General features: G+C 41.5%; 1 protein-coding gene across 3 annotated transcripts in view; it reads left to right on the forward strand.

Moving 5' to 3' along the window:
• The first annotated feature begins 1,090 nt into the window (after positions 1–1,090).
• SLC5A7 (solute carrier family 5 member 7) overlaps positions 1,091–15,570 on the forward strand; it is a 29,530-nt gene continuing 15,050 nt past the window's right edge. Inside the window, exons 1-3 of one of the 3 annotated variants that reach the window (XM_033147661.1) lie at positions 1,091–1,122; positions 7,004–7,086; positions 13,458–13,685. In XM_033147661.1, coding sequence (XP_033003552.1) covers positions 13,508–13,685 — 178 coding nt within the window. In that variant the 5' untranslated portion in view covers positions 1,091–1,122; positions 7,004–7,086; positions 13,458–13,507. Of the gene's footprint in view, positions 1,123–7,003; positions 7,087–11,865; positions 12,290–13,457; positions 13,686–15,570 lie in introns of those variants that run through there. The other 2 variants (XM_033147662.1, XM_033147660.1) reach the window with 2 other exon arrangements.

The raw sequence follows: 15,570 nt of genomic DNA on the forward strand, positions 1-15,570 counted from the left end.
CACTTCTACAGGCAAGTACCATTTACAAAAAAAAATGCATACGCTGAAGTAAGTTGTGCATATAAATGCATACGCTAGTCAAAAAAAGGATATACAGAAATGCATTGTATTGTGGGCATTTGCTTTGCATATTAAACAAAATTGCATTCAGGTATGTATATTAGGAGAATTTTGCAGTAAAATGCTGGTGGGTTTTCATGTGGACTTCTTTTAAAAATGCAAACTGTGCCAGAATGTGGAGAAGTCCTGAACTTAAAGAGTAGAAAAATGAGAAACTGAGAGGAACCAAAAGGGACACACTCCCTGCCAATTACCTCTGTTGTCCCTCAACTGGCCTGCTGCCTCAGGTGTGGCAAACGATGCTCTCCTGTCACCAGAGGTGAAGCGAGATTCAACTGCCAAGCCACCTGACTTCTGTATGACAACTTGTGAAGGGTTGCCATCCTTCACCTCAGGTGTCAAAATATTATTGCCCTGCCCTAAAATCTCATTTTAAGTATTCTGCAAGGCAAATGGATTTTATATGGAACTATACAAGTTCTATAGGTATCGATATAGGTATTTTTGTCAGTACTCCCAAACCTCAGTGTAACTCCACCCCCTACAAACAAACAAACAAACAAACACCCCTAATTTCACACGTTCCAGTGCCCTTTCTCTCTTTCCTTTTGCTCCTCACTAATCAAACACCCAGACTTCTCCTCTCCCATTTATTTACTTACCCCCCTGAGCTCTGTTGCTGATCAGGAGTCATCGGCTCTCATGGAACCGGCATCCAGTAAAGTGTGCAGATGTTCCCGTCGGGATGATTTGCATGAGAACAAAACTTCAAATGTCGCATTGAAAAACAATGCAAAAGTCACTCACCACTCAAAGCCTCACGGCCTCATCTGAGAAATGTATGAGCCAACATTGTCCAGGAGTATGGCTGTTTTATCCCGTTGTCATTTGTGTTTGGCAATGCTTTGTTTAATTATTTTATTCAATGTTCTTAACAAAATAAAATAAAAGCACATCATAAATTGGAGGGTGTTTTACACTTGCTCTCAATGTAGATATTTATGCTAACCCCCCACTTTGTTCCTGAAGTAGTTCTTCATTCAGTGCTTCTTCTCTGGCTTGGTGAGGCACCATTTTGTTGTTTACCTCAGGTACCAAAAATGCCTGTTATCATAGTCAGCTCTCTTGAAACTGTTCACATGGACTTGAAGGTTGTCCTCAGATAATAAACTGGGCTCAGAACTTGTGGAAAAGTTGTGACACTGTGTACAAAACTGCAATCTGAGTAACATCCTCAGAGTTAGCAGAAACAGCCAGGACTCTTAAGAAGACTAATAACATTTATTGAAGCATAAACTTTCCTGGACTAGGGTTTACTTAATCAAATGCATGAAGTATTATCCTTGCTTGACAGGAGTTTTTCTCTCACGATCCCAGAGTTCCATTCCTATCAAAATTGAGCAAACAGGAACAATAACAATCAATGGCTTATATGCAGAATTTGGCAGACATCCTGAAGGAATTACTTTAAAGGTATTTCAAGAAAGCTAGGCATTGAAATATTTCAGCATACAATTTTTTTAAAAAAATATATAAATATTCCAGCTCAATGAATAAAATGTTTGCACTACTTTGCTCTGCTTCAGTTGGCTTGCTTGGCAGTAAACTGATGGGAATCACATCAATGCAAACATGAAAGAGAATATACTACGGTACTTCTTAATTTTCTGCAAAGAAAGAAAATTGACAGTTTTAATATCAAGCAGGCAACATTATAATGTCTGCACCCATGGGGGGGACTACTTTCCCCTCTGTCAGAAAAAAGCAGAGTTGGCCTCCGTCCAAGAGTACCTGATTATACCTGTGCAAGAAAGTGGAGAAATTTCAGGACATGATAACAGAAATGTAATCGGTCAGTAGGTTTTTTTATGAATAGGAGGCAATCGAATGACATGCCCTAAAATAATCATCTGCAGTAGGCAGATCCTGTAATAGATAACAAAACTAACTTGGCTGCCCAGGTTGAGGTTGAGGTACAGACCTGGATTGGTATCTACTTATATGTACTTTATGTGTACACATACTCTCTCTGTGTCTCTGTCTGTCTCTCTCCTTCTGTGAGAGGTGCTCCCTTAACCAATTGGGATGAGGATGAGTTAGAAGCCATCAAAAAAAGAACTGTCAAGATAGCACTCATATTACAGTGTTGTTTGTGCTTCTATAATTCATACAAGTTCATAGCTTTGATTGGAATTTTGATGGAACAGGTGCCCTGATTATTGTCATCTGGACAAACAAATTTCAGTTGGCTAGCTGAGTTCTGGGCAAGCTTCCATCCATGTTTACCATTTTGTTTTTGTTGCTATTGCTGTTTGCTCAGTTGCCTTCATAGCATAGTTTTTCTGTCTTTTCATAGACCCAGTGAAATTATCCTGTTTTGCTCTCCATATTTCCTCAGGTCATTTAACATGCTTGGCTATATTTCCTTTTGTGTTGCTGCATGAAAGATTGATGTGAGGAATGGCGGGAGGAGGGGAGCATGTCACAGACAAGTCATTGTCAGCTAACAGATTTTGGCAGCGAAAAAGTCACCTGACATATCCTAGCCTTCTTTAAAACATTCTTAAGATTCTAGATCAAATTTGTTTCTTTTCTTTTTAGAGTGGGGGGTTGTTTCTTATTTTTGCATCCCAACATTTGATTTATTGATAATACATGGATGTATAATGGTTTAGTTGAGTCCGGTTGCAGCATTTGTTATGAAATCTAAAAGTACAGCAAAAGAATTAGAAAGCAAAACATTCAGGGGGCTGAAATGAAAGAGCATAGAGATATATGAAAACACAAAGCTGCCTTATATTAACCAGGCAATTTCTCCACCAGGCTCCCTATGTCTCTTAAGCCTTCCCAGATTAGTCTATTTTATTGTTGCTGGTCTTAATTCTTGATAGGGTTTATGCTTTAACACTGTTTTATTATCTGTATAGGGTTTCATGTTCTGTTTCTGTACACCATTCATGTATTCTCTGAATGTAAGGATGTTTATAAATTCTGAACTAAATTGACAAAATATTGTCTCCTATACTAACTGGCTGTGGCTTCCCAGGATTTCAGACAAGGAGTTGTATCCATTGTTACACCAGCAGGGTTCCACTAGTACAATGGGACCTCTGTTTCCTCTCCTCCCTTCATACACATTCCAAGTCTGCTCTGGTCCCCAGCCCTCCAGAGATTACTTTGTGCAAAGGTTCTGCAGGTAACAGAAGGCTGTTGCACAAGTGGAATTACAGCATCAGATACGGACCAGACAGTCTTTCTTAGCCCGAAGATGCCAAGGTTGGAACCTGGGATTCTCCACATGCAAAGCAGAGGCTTTACCACTGAGCTATGGCTCTTCTTCATGTTCTCTCATTTTTTGAGACAGCAAAGGGAGATAGGGAAACAAGAATTTCAATATGGGACTCATCTTTTCCTCCACTTTCCTACCCTTTGTCACCAAGAATGACAGGCCCAGGGAGACAAAAGGAAAGCTATGGGGTGTGTTCTGTTATAAAAAAAACAACCAAGTTAGTTTTCCTTCAGATAATTTTTTAAAAAAACCAAGGACACAAACCCTTCTTTGACAAATGCTATTCTCTCACAATCCCTTTGAGAGTACTGGATAATGTCTTTCTGATCCCCAAAATTGGCAGTCTCACTCCCAGCCTTGTGTGTATAAGATTGCTGTTTTAATAATGCTTTACACCAGGGACGTGGGTGGCGCTGTGGTCTAAACCACAGAGCCTAGGGCTTGCCGATCAGAAGGTCGGTGGTTCTAATCCCTGCGACGGGGTGAGCTTCCGTTGTTCGGTCCCAGCTCCTGCCAACCCAGCAGTTTGAAAGCACGTCAAAGTGCAAGTAGATAAATAGGTACCACTCTGGCAGGAAGGTAAACGGTGTTTCCATGCGCTGCTCTGGTTCACCAGAAGTGGCTTAGTCATGCTGGCCACATGACCCAGAAAAAAAACTGTCTGCGGACAAACATTGGCTCCCTCAGCCAGTAAAGCGAGATGAGTGCCGTAACCCCAGAATTGTTCGCGACTGAACTTAACTGTCAGGGGTCCTTTACCTTTACCTTTACCTCTACATGCCCACCTAGAAGTAAGTCCCACTAAATTAAATGGTAAATAGGTATAGGATTGCAGCTACAATATATCTGAAATGTGACTACTACAAACATCCAAGGACTAATCTTCCCAAAGCTACTCAACCATTCCAATTCCTTTCGTAATCGTTTTAAATGCCATATTCCGAGGAAAGGATTATGGCTCAGTTCAGATAAAAGATATGTAGTTGAGGTTCCCCAGAAGTGTCTATGCAATTGGATGTAATATGTTTATGTAATATACCTAATTTGTTTTCCAGCAGGTGCAAACAACGCTATTCCTATTTTCTGCTTATTATATGCTGGAGAAATACAAAGCACACAGCTAATCAGCACCATGGACAGAGAGCAAAGTGCCCCATTCATTTATGCTTTTCCTTTCGAAGTTTTCAAACTGGATCTGCTTTCTATTGGGGGGGGGGTCCCTCAAGAGAAAATGTTAAAACAAATTTGGCTTCAAAACCTGTGTTGCTGGACTCCAACTCCCATCACTCCCAGACAACATGTTCAGTGATTAGGGGTGATACATGTTATAGTACAACATCTGGAGGGCTACAGGTTAGCCATCCCATGCTATAAGTGAGTCTCACTTGACTGAGAGACCCTCTTTATAGAATAATTCTATTAAAGCAACTTTCCTCTCAACTTGATGCCATGAGGACATTTTGGACTACAACTCCCATCAGCCCCAGCCATCATGGCCAATAATCGGGGATGATGGGTGCTCATCTCACTGGTGTTAGTGGAAACCAAGTGTGAACAACTTGGACTGGACCCAACCCAATGTATCCAGCCTTCACTTGCATCTTGGTCATTCCCCTTCTTTTCTCCTCTTTTGTGACTTCGTTGTTGTGTGCCTGTCATATCCCTTTTTGTAACATGAACTTGTGATATCTTGAAAGGTCAGATATTGTAATCTGATGTACAAGCTTTTCTTTTTAACAGAAAAGGCAAGAATAAAGCAAAAAGGTCTAGAGAAGGTCTAGACCCATGGGCACAATCTGATCCCAAAGCAGTGTGATCTACACCCTGGCAACACTACCAAATACTAATCAAGGTGTGGTTGAAAAAACTGCTGATGGAAAAGGACATTGTTCTCAAAGTTGTTCAAGACAGACATAGTCCACGCATGCTCCAGACATTCAATATTTGTAAATAGCTTTTCCATCAACAGTGTTGATCTCTAACCACCTGACAGTAGCACATCATCAAAATGTATCAATAAAATATCCATATCAACATAATATCAAGAAAACAAAAAAGTCATGTGACTGTAATTTGTTTTAATGTTGAATTTTAAGTTGTTGCAACCCACCATGAGACCTGATGGTGAAAGGTGGGTTAAAAATGGAATTCATTCATTCATTCATAACAACAAGTTCAATAAATACATGAAAAATAATTGAACAATATAAATATTCTAAATACAAAAAGGTAGAGTGTTAATACATGTAAATGTAGAGGGGCAAGACTAACATTCACAGAGTAAGGAGTGACTAACTTATTATAGATCTAGAGCACGTGTGACCTAGATGCAGAAAACAAAATGGCACCCAAGAGTAATGCAATTGGCTACCTAAATGACCCTGGCCAATTACACTGAGTGCTTTCAGGAAAGGGCAAAAAAAAAAAAAAATCATGGGGTATGAAACTGAAATTAGACACCCAGAAATATCTGCCATGTTTCTAAAATATATTTTTGAGGGGGCTAATCCTGCTTCTAAATGGATAAGCAGTGCAGAGACCAAGTTGAAGAAAGGCTTCTTCTGGGACAGGAGTGGGGAACCTGTGGTCCTCCTGGTATAGCTGGATCTCAACTCCCATCATCCATGACACTTGACCACACTGGCTGGAGCTGATGGGATCTGAAGGGCAACAACAACAGCTGGATAACCAAAGGTTCCCTAACCCTATGGAGCAAGAGTAACAGAAAGGAGAGGGCCCTTGTGAGACTCTGATTGTGAGGGGTTTCTGTCAGTAAAAACTGATAGAATTAGCCCCCGTGGTGAATATAGGCAGCCCTGGCATGAGTAAAGAATGGAATAAGAAGCATGATTTGACTTTGTGAGGCTTCCTTAAACATTAGCTGAGAGGATTTCAGGTTCTTGTAGGTTTTATGTCATCTATTTGAATTGCACAAGGCCTCTCATGTTTTCTCATTAGGTCTAACAACTGTGTCGCTTGCATAGCTCCAGTGTATACATAATAAATTATGAACCACTTTTGAAATATGGTTTTATAAAAAGCTTTCCGGGCTGGGGGTGGAAGAGGGGAAGCATAGAGTCTCTGTGTAATTTGTTTAAAGTTATAAAAGCAGAGTCTGCAACAACCTCCTAATAAATCTGAAGAAGCACCGCTGTACTAAAAAGCAGCTTTGTGAAAATAGACTAATTTATGGCCTTTCTGTCTCACTTCTTTATGGGCACTTCCGTCTACATTGTCAAAAATGAATACAACTGGAGAAGACCTGGAAAAGCTGAGTGAACCAGGTCCAAATTAAATATTGCAGATCCATGTTATGAATCCACATGTGTCTCCTCACTGTACAAACTAAATAAGCAAATCTGTTCTCTCTATACAGTGGTACCTTGGTTTGCAAACGTAATCCGTTCTGGAAGTCCGTTCTTAAACCAAAGCATTCTTAAATCAAGGCGCGCTTTCCCATAGCAGCGGGGGACTCAATTTACAAATGGAATACACTCAACAGGCAGCGAAACATGTTCTTATTCCAAGGCAAAGTTCACAAACCAAAACACCTACTTCCGGGTTTGCAGAGTTCTTAATCCAAGTTGTTCATAAACTAAGCTGTTCTTAAACCAAGGTACCACTGTATATGATTCTTTATTCTCCTCTATCCAGCACACAGGTATATGTATGCAGGCCCTCTGAAGTATTATCCGGACATGCTTTGGGCATGGTCAACGAACAGTACTGGATAACAGGTATGGGGGGGGGAATATATAAAGATGTGCCAAACAAAGCTTTGGCCTTAGGCTTTCAGTGAGGTGAGGAGTGGCATGTCAGTGAAGTAACTGGGCTCCCATGATGAGGCCCTGTGCATCACAGCTGTCATGTAAAGAGATGAGGCCTTTAGGCAAGGCAAACATCATATGCTAAAATGGTAAAATGACTGCACCATCCATTTGTCCCACAATGATGGAGAGGGAAGGGCATCATAAAATCCTCCAAAAGCCCTCCTTGCAATTTTAGCCCAAACATATCTTTCTGTTAGCATCAATTTAGGGTCAATCACAAAAAGTGAAGGGGCTGGTCCCCTTCTAATTCCAGCTCTGTCCTTCCTTCAGCTGGCTGCGTGGACTGTTTGCTTAACACTGCAAGGAGCCTCTCAACTAGCCCTACTCCAATTGGACTGAATGGGGAAAGGATAACGTTTACCCTCCACAACCCAGATGGTCAAGCACAACTCTTTTTAATCTCTCATTTAGGAGCAAGACAAAATGGCTGTGGCTCCTCCCACCATTTTCAATGCTTTCTCCTGTTCCCTCCCTCATCTGCTGGGTAGCAAACCCTGAAATCTGTAGACCATAGCAGGTGAGGAAAGGATCCGGTGACAGGACCACGGAGTGAATAGGGAAGAAGAGCTGCAGTAGAGCTCATCTACTACTTTAGTGAAGGAGTAAACAGGGTGTGTCCAGGATCCAGATTGTGAGATGTCAACCCTAGAACGGGGGTTTCATCCTTCAGATAGGTGACAGGTGAACCTATAGCAGAGGTTAGGAGACTATGCTTTTGGGGAGTTTGTGGCTTAGTTCTAAAGTGTGCAGTGCATAGTCACAAGGATCAGTCTCTCTGCACAGCCAATCACCATGGCTAAAGTAAGACACTTATCTCAGTCTTATTATTGTATTGATCAAGTATAGCCTACTTTCCCCCAGAAGGAGATCAGAGCAGCATACGCTAAAAAATATTAAAACAATATAAAACAAGGAATGGCAAACTACATGTAATCAAATTGAAAATGGGGCTTTCTGTTAGGATGGGCTTTCCCATTAAAGCCAGGTTTACAAACTTTTTGGGTGGCAGATGCTTAATTTAAGAAATGCTTTACAGCAGAATTATCAGAAAGCATACATACATACATACAGAACTAAGGCCGCAGACCGAAATGGTGGCTTTCAGGATGTCATTCATCTTGAGTGTCCCAGTACAATTTCTTTAAGCAACTACAGAGTCCCCAAAGAAATTATCCAGCCATTGATTAGACAAACCACCTGCCTGGAATTGAGTGGGGAGGGGAAAGGAAGGCATGGAAATGGAAAATCTTTCTGAAGGAAATCAACAGTCACTGATTGCTTTGAGGGAAGATGTGGATGGGCTCCTGTGCTGTTGGAGTCCCAGAGAGCCTATATATCATAGTGATGAGGTTCTTGGTCATAAACTCACAGAGAGCAAATGAGACAGTTTAGTTGCTTCTTTCATTTGGGTAATAGTCTTATACTCCATATGAAAGCACACTATAGTACTTTGTTTCAGCCTGTTTTGTGTAGGATAAATAATCAGAATACTTGCAAGGGAGGGGGTGAACCCAAAAACACAACTGCCACCTGCCACATTAAGATACTGTACCTTCACTGGGTATATTTTCACTCTTTTTCCATGTTACATAGCCTTATTTAAAAATGAAAAATGTTGGTCTACACCCCTGGAAAGATATCTGTTCCATCACTTAAGGATGTATAACAGCCTGCACCATAAAGGAATTAAGTTTGCAAGGGATGTTGTTCTCAGGACACTTATTCAGATATCAGTTCTGTTCAAAGAGGTCAGTAAGCTGAATGTGCTGAATGTCTCACCTGCGATATCCTATTTAAAAAGTCAAAAAGACTGTAAGGAACAGGGTGACATATTGGATTTTGCAGAATTTGTCATTTAAATTTAAAGCTAGTTTTGTAAGCCGCTGTGAGAACGCCTGTGTGCAATACAAGTGCACAAATTTAATAAGGGAAAACAAATGTCTGTGAAATGTAAATCAAGAAGCTATATATACTTTTTGTGATTTCTGATCTATACAGCCAGTCCTGTGCATGCCAACTTGAGCAAGTTTCACTGATTTCAGTGGAAACTTGTTTCCACAAAAATGCCCTTAGGATTTCAGGATAGTATGGCAATAAAGAAAACAAGTGCAATACAACTTCTTGCAGTATTATTCTTGTTTGTTCTGTTTATCTCGAGCCAAGTGCCTGGATAATGTGCCCTTGCACCTGAAAACTGCCATTGTCCAGGCAGCCTGGATCTGAGCCCTCTTAAGAGCTGACTAGGTATAATTCAACTGCATGAGACATGGGCTTCCTCTGCCCATACTCCACACAATCTTCATGATTGCCAACCCCTCCCACTGTATACCTTCCTCTTCCTGCCTATAGCTTGATCAGCAATGTCCCTTGCACAAGCAAGGACTGCAGCCAGGAAAATGAAGGGTTAGAAATCAGCAGCCTGAGCCATGGACAGATATTCATATATAAGGATCTAACTGTTGGGAAATAACTGGGGGATACCAGTTAATTCTGAAATCCCACTTGTGTGGGAAACTACAAAAGGGAAAAAAAGAAAAAGAAAGAAAAGCTCACTGCCTGAATTAAATAATTTGGGGCTCAACTCACTCTTTAGCCAAAATAGACCCCAGTAGATTTTAAAACAGAAACTGTGCAGCATTTGCAAAGTGTGGGAAATATAGGTTGTTAGACCTGTGAATGGGACACGGGTGGCGCCGTTGGTTAAACCACAGAGCCTAGGGCTTGCCGATCAAAAGGTCGGCAGTTCGAATCCCCGCAACAAGGTGAGCTCCCGTTGCTCGGTCCCAGCTCCTACCAACCTAGCAGTTTGAAAGCACGTGTCAAAGTGCAAGTAGATAAATAGGAACCGCTCCAGCAGGAAGGTAAACGGCATTTCCGTGTGCTGCTCTGGTTTGCCAGAAGCAGCTTAGTCATGGTGGCCACATGACCCAGAATCTGTACGCCAGCTCCCTTGGCCAGTAAACCGAGATGAGTGCCACAACCCCCGAGTCGTCCACGACTAGGCCTAATGGTCAGGGAGTCCCTTTACCTTTACCTTTAGACCTGTAAACATCCCAGTGTTAAGCACTGATAATGTGCTTCCCCACTTCTACCCATCTCAAAGTGAATAGGCTACAACCTTAAGTAAGTTTAAATGCTTTACTTACAGTAATCAGAGGTCTCACCCATGCATCATTGAATGCTACAGCAGAAACAACACTGGTAAAGTATTCTTGGTTACAAAATACAGAAGTTTGGAACCCCAGCCTCAGGTGTCTGCTGAGTTACATGGTTCAAAGAGGGGGAAGGAGAGGGGGGGAAACAACCCTTGCTTGCTTCCTCCCTCCCCAAAGAAGAAGAGTTTGGATTTGATATCCCGCTTTTCACTACCCGAAGGAGTCTCAAAGTGGCTAACATTCTCCTTTCCCTTCCTCCCCCACAACAAACACTCTGTGAGGTGAGTGGGGCTGAGAGACTTCAGAGAAGTGTGACTAGCCCAAGGTCACCCAGCAGCTGCTTGTGGAGGAGCAGAGACGCGAACCCAGTTCCCCAGATTACGAGTCTACCACTCTTAACCACTACACCACACTGGCTCTCCTCAAAGGTGAGAAGTCACCACCAATCTGAGTCTTCTCTACCAATACAGAACTTTGTGATCCTTAACCCATTTCTTACTGGTGAATATGCACTGTTAAGTCTGGCTGTGTTAATCTCCCACACTAACCACCCAGAGAAAGATGCTCAAACAATCTGGGATAGTAGCAGCACTCATTTTATGATGGGGTCACTAATACTTAACCCCGTCTGCAGCTATTTACTATCGTAAAGAAGGGATGGGGAACCTGTGTCCCTCCATATGTTGCTGGACTGTCAAATCTCATTTAACCAACTTTCATTTTAGAAGATGACCGTGGGCAAATGGCCCACAATGGTCCCCACATGGAAGTTGGTGCTCACCATTCAAGTTTTGACTGGGTCTTCTTGGCAAATGAAATAGATTATTTGGGAATGGGAGGAAATTATAGGAGATGGTTTGCATGGATTCTGCAATTTTATGGCTAAACACTATGACAACCAAGTTACTGGGACAATAGAGAACCCCCATAGTGATGGTAAAATTCCTGAATTCAGCAAAAGTAATATGAGCGCTCTTTCCTTTTTGTGGAGGCAAATCAGGATCAAAATCTAATAAATCTAATAATTTTACTTAAGCCTCTTGAATGTTTTCAAACAATGTTACAAACACATAAATACACACACAGAGAGAGGGGGGGAACTTCTACTGCTGATGAAGTCTCCCTTTCCTGATTGCTCAGTATACAGTTTTGAACCCTAAAAACTCACCCCTTGGCATTTTGTCTCATGTTCCAATCCCACACTCTTTGTCTTTTTCCACTCTTCTCTTCATTCTCTCCCCCACGTAGCAGATCACGCTCTGTTGAGTCATCTCTGCCCCACAGCCCCCATTTGCCCTGTGACGTGTTTGTCCCAGCTCTGACGGATGCAGTCTCCGCACCCCACTCCTTTATAATGGAATCGCCTCTTTTAATCCAATAACCACACGCAGGCCCCAAAACGAGCATAGGTTCAATAGGAGGGGGAGAAGAAGGGAAACAGCATCTTTTCTGAACCTGTGGCAGTGGGCTGGGCAAACTGGGTTAATCCAGGCCAAGGGCCTTCTGTTTTGCTGTTACTGGTCGGCTCCTGAAAGAATTGCTGCTCCCTTGAGAGTGGAGCCCTAGGTAATTCTCCCATTGAGGATGACTGATGCTCTGACTGCCTCCATAGCTGTAGTCTCACAGAACCATTGGGAACGGGGTGAAATAGAAGGGGAGGCACTAGTTCCCCAAAAGTGAGGAAATTCAGCCTCTTAGGGAAGGGAAGATGTCTGGCTTCCCTTCTGTGCTACACAGGACCCTGGATGTGTACAGACTAGCCTGAAATTCTCGTAGGACTGGAGCTCTTTGCAATTGTGCCTGTCCCTTTAAAGAAAGGGAAAGCTGCTTCTCACACTCTGCCTCTGTGGGTGAACACAAGGTGCTGGGATTGAGCTGCTTGATGCCAGATCAAGGGAAAGTAGAGGCAGAGCGCAGAGGAAGAAGGGAGAAGAGGATATCTGCTGGAAAAAGAGGTGAATTGGGGATGAGGATAAGTGAAACAAAAGGGGGGAGTTGGGAGGAGGTGATAGTTGTGCTGGGAACAATGCCTGTTTTTGCAAGGGTTGTGAGTAATCCAATAAATCTAACTTGTTACTAACGCTAGTCTGGGAGTTTATAAATTGGCTGTGTAAACTCAAATGTCACCTCCGGCAACCTGCTTTCGCTCAAACTTTAGAAGCTGATCAACAATTTCTAAGGAAATAGTCACTAATGATGGGGTGGAGGGAAAGGAATTACCAAGCCCCGCTTGGATGCCCCTGCTTATGTCAGCTAATTGGATCATACTTTACTCTGATTCTTATAGACACTTAAATATTTATGTCACACAGAAAACCTTTCATGGACATTCTTGTTTTGATCAAAAATGCACTTTTCAATTCCATGTTAAATGTAGGTTAGCTATGAAAGCAAAAGTAAATTGTGAAGGAACCGGGGGGGGGGGACGGACAGACTAAGGTACATCAACTGTTGATAATAGTTCTGCTCTTTTTTTGTCATTCATTCATGTGAGGTATTGATTTTGTTGGATTCTATTCGCACTTTAAATCTTCTAGTGATGGGTTTCTCCTAATGGCAAACTTGAGGCAGACCTTCTCAAGGGATAGAAATGTCATTCTTATGAAAATGAAAACTACACTTGCAAAAGTGGCAGGAATAACTTGTTCATTTCTGACCTTCATTCATTGAGCAATAATTTAATTGCTTTGTTATACTGGTTAAGGAAGAGCTGGCTCTTTTTTTTTTTAACCAAAAAAGTAAATGTGCTCACCATTGTATACTATTTTAAGCTGCTTTTTTCATATTCTTGAGTTTTATGGAGAATTCTTTGATTTCGAACTGACATTTCGATTTTATCATCTATAAGAAAGATTTAAATAAAGTGACTTTGTTTCAACCAAGTTTCCAGCCAACAATTTGATTTTTAGATTGAAATATTTGTTTGGAGATGTTACAATGTTTAGGAAATGTGTGTGGATTATCTGAAACATAAAACAGGTTACATCTGAAGTAGCATAATCATATCAGGATGAACTGTAGGATAAGACAATCATGTTATTGTCTGATTTGGACTCAGGGTTGTTGGGGTTTTTTTTGCCATGTACAACTGATATGCATAATATGTTATTACCTTCTGTCTAGCTCTCATGTTAATGAAATAGCAATCCAGAGAAGTGTCGAGAGACTTCAACATGGCTTTTCATGTGGCAGGACTGATTGCTATCATTGTGTTCTACCTGGCTATCCTCTTTGTTGGAATATGGGCTGCATGGAAAACCAAAAACAGCGGTAGTGATGGAGATCGTAGGGAAGCTATTATAGTTGGCGGAAGAGATATTGGCTTGCTGGTTGGTGGATTTACCATGACTGGTATGTTCCTCTCTTTTTACCTGTTATTCAAGTGTCTACATCCTTCATCTGACACGGATTTAAATGTACGCCTTGCAAAGGCACAACTTCACGGTGCCGCTGAGCTTCCAGTAAAATTGCATGCCACATAAATAGTTCTGCCACAAAGGCTTCAACCAGTTGCATCTGAGTAGCCACACTGAGAACTGTTCTCTTTTGTGTTTTCTTTTCACCTCTGGAAAATGCACCCCACTGGGTTTACTGAATAATGCAGTATGAACAGGTCGATATAACCATGATTTATCGAATATCACCCCTTGTTATTCATTATAAAAACTATCTAACGAATGAGTCGCATTTCCTATTACCTTCACAATATCCAACAGGAGCCAGAACAGTTTATCAATGGGGCATGCATCATATATATATAGAGAGAGAGAGAGAGCGCTTCTGAACATTGCACGGAATAGGACAAGCATGTTGCATATAGGGAAGGATCAAAATATCATGCGACAGATGCCACTGTAGGTGCGCCAAGTTAAATCTAAACCAAACGTAGCCATCAGCTACAGTAGCACTTCACAAAGAATTTCACTGGGCCAGCCTTATTATAATTTAACCAAATAATTTGGGATCTCACATGGTGATCCTCAAAGCAACTTAGCAAGATATTTTCAGTTAAGCCAACATAGTTAAGTAATTCATGCAATGCAATCTGGTACATGTTTACTCAGAAGTAAGTCTGACTCTGTGTCATGGGACTTAGTCCCAAGTGAGTCACATAGGATTGGAGCCTTCATGTTGCACAGATATCAGAAGAAAAAGATGGGTCAATCTACACGTCTACTTTCCTATACACAATGTCAGGCCGCATTGACTCCATGGTGACATCATCTGAGAGGGCAAAGGAGCCGAACGGTGAGTCATCATGCACCAAAATGTTTAAAATGTTTGTGGCTGGGCCTTCAGTTACAAGAATTGCCAAAGTGGCATTTCAGATTGGTGCAAAATGGCATGGGATATGAAATGTCCCCACTCTACTTGTTATAAAGGGCTTTGCTCCAGAAACAAGATGAATTCATTCAAAAGAAAAACCATTTCAGTTCCAAATTTGATTATTCTTTCAGAGTTTTCTTCCCCTCTTTGTGCAGTCGTTTCAGGTTTACGATTAAACTTGTCCAGCACTAATTTGCAAATAAGTGCATAACTTTGTTGAACGAATGAGTTCCTGTTGATTTTGTTGAAATTTTCATTCAAATACAGGGTTGGGGTTCAGATTTGTAATTGGGGAGGGGAAATAGTATATCAGTTAAAGCAAGTAAAAGTCTGCCTTCTTCCACCATTTTGATTAAAGGATTGGAGCCTTTATTCTCCTTTTACTTCAAGGTGTAATTATTGCTCATGATTTGTTATTGTGAACAAAAATTCCAGAGTAGCGGCCACATTAGTCTGTGGAAGCAAAAACAACAAGGAGTCTTGAAGGCTCATCAATTTATTGTGGCATTAGCACTGATGAAGTGGAGAGTCGCAAGACTCTTTGTCTAAAATGTTCGATTCTGGGGCCATGCACCCGGGGTCCCCAGCCTTTTTAGGTCCAGGGACACATTTTAAAATCTAAGAAACAGTTGTGAACACCACAAAATACCTGTTTCACAGAAGAGAAGTGGTGATACTTTGAACAACAACACCTCAAATAGGCAAAACATACACACACATGCCTCACAAATGAAAGAAACACAGACCCAAAAAACAGACCATGCTTCCACAACTAAAAACCTCCCCTGGAAAACTTAAATTTTAAAAATTGGGAAGGAAGAGGACCTTGGTGTATGCCATAGGAGTTTCTAAGGTTTCCAGGGTGTCTACAGCTGCCACATTAGAGAACCCACTCATACACCATGTAAAG

This window comes from Lacerta agilis, chromosome 4 (assembly GCF_009819535.1).
Source record: "Lacerta agilis isolate rLacAgi1 chromosome 4, rLacAgi1.pri, whole genome shotgun sequence".
Lineage (NCBI taxonomy): Eukaryota > Metazoa > Chordata > Lepidosauria > Squamata > Lacertidae > Lacerta > Lacerta agilis.